The sequence below is a fragment of the Rhipicephalus sanguineus genome, chromosome 3 (genome assembly GCF_013339695.2).
Source record: "Rhipicephalus sanguineus isolate Rsan-2018 chromosome 3, BIME_Rsan_1.4, whole genome shotgun sequence".
In the NCBI taxonomy this organism is placed as follows: domain Eukaryota; kingdom Metazoa; phylum Arthropoda; class Arachnida; order Ixodida; family Ixodidae; genus Rhipicephalus; species Rhipicephalus sanguineus.
Window position 1 is genome coordinate 43,426,042 of NC_051178.1, and position 7,260 is coordinate 43,433,301.

Sequence of the window (7,260 nt, forward strand, 5' to 3'; positions counted from 1 at the left end):
GTGGGTCGGCATATAGCACGCGCAGTGCCATCAATGAAGCCCCAGCAGTTGTTAAGTGGGGCTCCTTTAGCGTAAATGGCCTGAAAAACAAACAAAGAAATGTCAACAGGTATACCACAATCTCCAATTTGCACAGCTTCCATTCCGCTGTCATTGCTTCTTACCTTCGAGAAATTCTCCAGCGTGTCGATGGTCAGCCAGCTGTGGTTAATCACATCGTCCAGCAGCTGCTGGACGATGTGATTTCTCATCAATGTGCCTCAGCACCTCTATCGTCAAGGACGATATCGTCGAACTATGTCGGCCGAAGAAGTTCTCAAGGTCCTTCAGTCGGTTTGGGTATGCCAGCCGCCGAAGCGTAATGCAGAGGGCTTCGTCTCCAGGGATCGGCACTCTTTGAGCAGTCATAACCGTTTCCGGAATGTGCAAGGCTACTCGCAGCTTCGGTACGTCCTCTTTCTCAAAACGAAAACATGTCCTGAACATGCCGTTGTCCATGGCGTCGATGTTTAGCAGGCCACGGAAGGAGAGTGGGTCACGGCGAGTCTCGCCTAACACCTCTAGTGCTAAAAGATCTTCTATCTCTGATCATTTTAGCTCAGAGAGAAGCAAATGGTCTTGCAGTATGCTTCGCGGCATAGCGCTAACGGCAACGAAGAGCAAAACTAGCAAAACACACTGCAACAACGATGCCACTAAAAACACACACTTGATTGCTTGGCTTGGCTTCACCTGCAACCTTTCAGCGCTGACTGTTTTATTCGAACGTAGAACAGTCCGTCATGCATTCTCACCACTGCAAACACCAAGCTATGTAACAAAAACGAAAATGTGTTTCTACTTAACACATGCGATGTTATAAAAGATGCCTTTCGTAATATTCTTTTCGCAGTAACTTCAATTTTATTCGGCAGGTGACGCAGCAAAGGCTCTGCTCGATCGAGAGTAACTTCAACCTTGTTCAACAGATGGCGCAGCAATGCGATCCGCTGAAACGAGAGAGGCGACGCTTAGCTATTACTCTTCTTTTCGTCTTGCGCTCCGCTGCCCTCTCCCTTCGTCCGCTGGCACGCCGGTCCGCTGAGCCGCGTAGCTATTACTCACTAATCACATTCCGCTGGCGGTAAAGAATATAAGATCAAAATAATTCGGAATATGCACCACGGAAGCCAAAGTACTCGTACCTTAGTTTTTTTGGTTAGAGTGACATGGTTAATAAGGTCAAATGCATTGGAGTAATCACCGAAAATACCCAATGCACACTGCTCGCGTTCAAAGCCATGCAATATTATTTCCTTTTGTGCCAAAGGAGCATGTTAGCTCTATTGAAAGACCATTCTAAAAAAACTGCGAGGGCGTTATTATGGTATGCTTATCTAGACGAGAAGTCATACAAACACTAATTATTTTTCTAAACCTTTTGAAGATAATGGTATGATCTACTGGTAAGATACCAGTCTGTAATGGGAAAGCACATTTTCATCGCCACCCTTGTATGGAACAAATACTTTAGCAACGTGTAAGGTATTTTGAAAAACTCCATGAGCGGAACTAGCATTAAAATACTTCAGCGTAGCTTGCACTGGAGATGCATTGCTATAGAGATAGCGGAGCTAATGTGCACCTAGGTAGTCCTGGCGTTTGCTGTTTTGCAAAGTTTTGAAAATGTTCGCTTCCTTTCTTTCTTTATCTCTCGGTCGTCTTTCTCGTTTTTGTGTATGTGTTTTTTGTTTCTGTCTATTTCTATTTTTTTTCTCTATCTATCTACCTATTTCTTTCTCTTTTGCCTTTCTTTCCTTCTCTCTCTCTGAATTTGTCGCTTGCTTTTATTTCTCTCTTTCTCTCCATGTTTCTCATTCTGCCTTTCGTTCTGTCTATTTCTCTTTCCGTACTTTCCTTTACACTCTCCCCTCTTCCTTCCCCTGCTCTTCACCCTCACATCTGTCCTACTCGCCCTGTTACGTTTGGCCGAGTTGTGCTCCAAGCCGGGAGAAAACGACGCCGCGAGAAGGAAGAACTTTTAATGCGGCATGCTTGCCGAAAGAAGGTGTACAAAAAGAAGCGCCCACGGCGTGATCTGCAGTCTTATAAGGGAACGCCGTGATCAAAGGGTTAGGGAGAACACATCAACGCACATGCACGATAACAGATTACCGTCCTGAACAGATGAGCCACACATGGGCCCCGGCTGATAGGCGGGGAGCGGTGCTCAAACGCAACAGCCCCTCCCCACAGAAGAGCACCAAGGGGGTAAAGAAGGCTCCACGCGCACTGGTTTTTGCGAAAGGTCCGTCGGAGACTTCAATGTAACGGCACCTTCGGAGATTTTCGCCAGTTCAGCCGTCTGCGCGCTTGATGGGCAGTTCCGAGGTGCACAGAAGCGCCAAAGTACTTGGCGACCGATGTTCAAGGATCCGTGACGTCTGACCGTCCGAGGTCAGATGACTCGGTGCTCGGTTTTCAAGTCGAAAGATGCGTCCTTTACTGACGCGCGCAGGGTCCGGTGGTCTCGCAGGCCGATGTGCGGAAAAGTGGAGTGCATGGCGTGGCAGGAAACTGCAGGCGCCACCGAGGGCACGAATCCCGGGCCAGGGTCCTGGGCATAGGCGATACAGCAAGCACCCCCGCAAACACCGCAAACAACTGCCAAGTGCGGCCAGGCTAGACCCTCATACGCAGAGTGTTTTGGAAACAAAATTGGAACAAAATTGGCTGTCGAGGACTTGCGACAGTTCCAGTTCTATGTGAATACTGAACCAAGGCTTTGGTGCCACTAGGCCGACCGGCGCCGAGGGAGAGAAAGCCCTGCTGCGACCATCTGCATTTGCGTGCAGCGATCCTTTCTTATGTTTACCGGAAACGCGTACGGTTGCAAACTGAGGCTCCAACGTAACAACCTGCCATTTTTCCTGGACATCTGTTGAAGCCACGTGAGCGGACCATGATCTGTAAGGAAAATGAATTCTGCTCCAGCCAAATAACAGGAAAGTTTTTCTACAGCCCAAACGAGGCACGCGCATTCTTTTTCTATGGTACTGTAAGCTTGTTCACGAGCAGAAAGCTTTCGGCTGGCATAATAAATGGGATGCTCATGCCCGTGCTCGTCTTTGACTCAAAACTACAACTACACCATTTTTGCTTGCGTCAAGCATATTAGCTTCCACCAGAGTCTGCGTGTCGTACAGGCGCTGCAGTAGGTTGCAAACGTACTCGACCACAGTTGGATCGCTACCCTTCTCTTCCCAGTTTTTACGAACTAGCCTAAGCGGGGAGCGCAGCGCCCTTCCGTACACGAGCTCTGCTGGGCTAAAACCTGTCGATTCATGTGCCACCGAACGCAAGGCAAAGAGCATAGCTGGTAACGCGGCGTCCCATTCTTTTTTAAAGACGATAGTCTTTGTTGGGATACTTAAACGGAGAAATTTTGGTCTGTTTGTCTGTCTTTCTGTTTGTCGGCACGTCACTCGATTCAGCCACTCGGCCAAAGTTGAACCACTTGCCCAAGGGCCAGCCATCTTGAACGGGTACGGCTGTTCATACTTGTGAACCTTGTCGATCAAAAAATAAATATCACGCATATCTGAGGCGCAACATCACTAGTTTTAGGTGGCGTGTTCCTTTAATAGAAAATGCATACATACGTAATTCTAAAGACCCAATTTCTTAAACTCCGCTGAAAATGCGACTGCGCTGAAACTTGCCTTCCTCCGTGCCCTGTGCACGAGCTCATTGTTGTGTTTCGGTTTCGGTTCTGTATTGCACTGTACGAATGCCATGGGGCGCCGCTCTGGCATTCCTGTTTTACCCAGGCGACGTGTAAAGAAAATAGTGTGTGGAGAGTACTCGTTGAGTGCGGACGTTTCTTCTGCTTCAGCGCCTCGCGCCAAACCGCGTGTTCGGGCTGGCTGGCGTCCCCGCCGGTCGCGTTAGTCACCGCCAGTCTTCGCCTGCTGCTGCGCCGGGACTACCAGCCCGCAACACAGCACTCATGTTTCCCGACGTATTGCCAGATGGCGTCCATATCTCACGCAGCGTGAACTCACTGGAACGGGAAAAGTACCGCGAGCGTCCTGCCCGCCGCCATATTTGGTCCAGCGCGGCCGAAGCTTCGGCGGCGCGGTGTTGATTTCACGCGGAGTAACGCATGTTTCCGCATTGCGTGCGCTTTTGCAGCCCCAAATGAAGCATACCATTGTTCTCTAACTGATTAGGGAAGAAATAGCGGCAGTTTTCACTTGCCTACACTTGCCTAGTTTGAACGTAGTATCTATCTATCTATCTATCTATCTATCTATCTATCTATCTATCTATCTATCTATCTATCTATCTATCTATCTATCTATCTATCTATCTATCTATCTATCTATCTATCTAGCCGCCAACGACTATGTGCTCTCCTGGCCGTTTCTTTAACGGGATGTATACCAAATTTGCAGGTATAACGTGGCAACAGAAAGCACAGGACCGGGTTGATTGGCGGAACATGGGAGAGGCCTTTGCCCTGCAGTGGGCGTAGACAGGCTGATGATGATGATGATGATGATACCAAATTTGGTATGACATAACATGACTGTATGACGAATACAAACTACAGGTGGTAACATGAAAAAAATGACATGTACGGCATGATTTACATGCCACGCTAATGGTGCTCTCGCGGCCTCTTCGCTAGCGTGATACACACGAAAATTGATATGGCGTGACAAGAGTGTATGACGAACATAAGTTACTGGTCATAACGTGCAAATCATGGCAGGCTTACCCTGTAAAACATAAACTACGTGACATGGCCTCAGGGCGCTTGCGGTCGTTTAGTGAAATGGATATATACCAAAATTGATATGACGAGATATTTCTGTATGATGAACGTTAGTGACAGGTGGTAACATGAAAATCATGACGTATGTCATGTACAGCATCACTTGCCACGCTCATAGTGCGCTCCCGGCCGGTTCGGTCGCTTGGTATACACCTAAATTGGTATAGCGCGAGGTGACTGTATGACGAACATGAATGACAGGTGGTAACGTGAAAACCATGACATGCATTACATGTACGGCATGGTTTACATTACACTGTCTTTGTGCGCTTCCGGCCGTTTTTTAACTGGATGTATACCAAATTTGGTATGGCATGACGTGGGTGCGTGACGAACATAAATAAGAGGTCATGCGTTGTATATATACCAGATTGTACATGCATGCATGCATGAAAAACATGCGATATATAGTGAACAAGATGTCATGACATGAATGATTTCATATGCCTCAAAGACGAACAAGGCAATATATGCAGCTCTTTGCTAGCTGCTTCGCATTAGATTGGTTCCCACAATGCGTGGGATCTGCCGAATTGACACAAAAGGCACAATTATACAGTCACGTCACGCGCTACCAATCTTGATGCATATCAAGCCAGCGAACCGGCCGCGGGTGCACCATGGGCTTGGCATGTAAATGATGGTTTACATGACATGCATGCCATTATTTTCATGGTACACACTGTTATTTATGTTCGTCATTCAGTCACGTCACGCAATACCAATCTGTAGCAGTCAGTTTTCATGGTGCACTGATCGTTATATGTGAGCCCAAAAGCGTCATTTATGCCAAACACAATTAAGAGCTGCCCGGCAATGTTATTGTGCATGAACCTTCTGCAGCAACCACGGGAAACAAGCTGCACTAGTGCAGCGGAGACGCCAAACTTCCCCGATACAGCACTTGCGTATTCTCAATGAAACGTTTGCCTCACAAAGGCGGGTATAAGTCGAGGGAACAAATTTTTCGCGCCGTATTCTGTGCAGCCACACAGCCCGTCACTTGGCATCCTTTTTCCCGTTAAGCGCGAAACAGACGGTACGATTTTGCCTCCGATCCGGCGTGCGGCGTCGGATGTCCGGCATGCGGCGTACGACGATTCAGCACACACGGGGCGAACGAGCGATCGGCCGTACGCTCCGCCCACATACGGTGTCTCGTCATGCACACTCGGAGGACTTCGTATCCTCGTAATGAAGCACAAAACAAACAACTTTGCACAGCCACGCTTCGTTCTATTTGAAAATAATCACTAAAACTACGCCTTCGCGAACGACAAGCACATCGCAACAGCTCGCCGTCACTCACGACCCCGAGAGGTAGGCCTAGCATGGCGGACGCCGGCCGTCGCCTACGCCGCTTGCGATCACACGTGAGCTCGTCATAGAGCGCTTGTTCTTGCCAACACGATTAAGCTTTGTACTCGCATGTAACGCGTTAGCATACGCTATTAACTTTCTCGATGTCATCGATGTGAAGAGCAAAGGTGGAAGCGAAACGAGCCGGCTCGCCGAGACCACGGTGTCGCTGTGTTTACCTGCGAAATGGCCTTCCATCGCTGCTCGCAATCTCGCTAGTGGTTTGGAAACGGGCACTGTCTTGCAGAAATGGCACACTTCAAACATCACTTTATTCAATCAGGAATTATTTCAGGTCACAAACAAAATGTACTCGATGTTTATAAGGCCGCCGCGAGCGGCGATCGCGGCAATTGCTCCGAGACTCCACCGACGCGCCGGCCACGGTGACCGGAGCGGCGACATGGAGAGGGCGCCACCAGCGGCGTGACGACACACGTCTCCCGAGCTGTCATTGGCTGCGGCCTTCCGGCGGTCCGATGCGGCGGCGAAAATATCTGCCCGGTTGGATACACGCCGGACATGCGATGCGGCGATCCGATGCGATGAAACGTCACGAAACGTCACCATTCCGGCTGCCGCATCGCCGCGCCGGACGCCGGATCGGATGGAAAACCGTACCGTCTGTCTCGGCCTTTAGGAATAGCAAAGAGGGCTTTGCCCGTTTCCCGCGGGTTGCTGCTCCCGAAAGCGCAGCCGGCGCAGCACCCAGGCCTTCTTCGACGCCTCAAAGGCTTGCGATGAAGTTTCAAAACGATACGGGATGTCGTAATGTTCCTGCACGCTTTTCTGAGGCTATAAAAACAATCGCCCTTCAAAGCGCCGTGCGTCGGCGGCCGGGAGACGCCAGCGAGGCGAGCGAGCTGGACCATTTATGTGGCGAAGCCGTCTACAGGGCGCGGCGGTGAAGAGAAAAAGAACGCGGTACTTTTCCCGTTCCAGTGACTTTAACGCAGCGCCTCTTCTATCGTCTTTAGACGACATTTGCAGCGAAGCACGCAGATACGCGGCCAATTTTGTTTCTCATAACACAAAGCCCGCAATAGCCGCTTCATTACAGAATGAACCCTCTCTACACTGTT

The 7,260-nt window shown here is 49.5% G+C and overlaps 1 protein-coding gene across 1 annotated transcript in view; it reads right to left on the reverse strand.

Annotated features, from left to right (window-relative positions):
- Positions 1–251, reverse strand: part of LOC125757815 (uncharacterized) — a 1,123-nt gene extending 872 nt beyond the window's left edge. Inside the window, exons 1-2 of the mRNA XM_049413984.1 lie at positions 165–251; positions 1–80 (exon numbers count right to left, since the gene is read on the reverse strand). The exon at positions 1–80 is cut by the window's left edge and continues 128 nt beyond it. Of these exons, the coding sequence (XP_049269941.1) occupies positions 1–80; positions 165–251 (167 nt within the window). The remainder of the gene's footprint in view (positions 81–164) is intronic.
- Between the last annotated feature and the right edge of the window lie 7,009 nt (positions 252–7,260).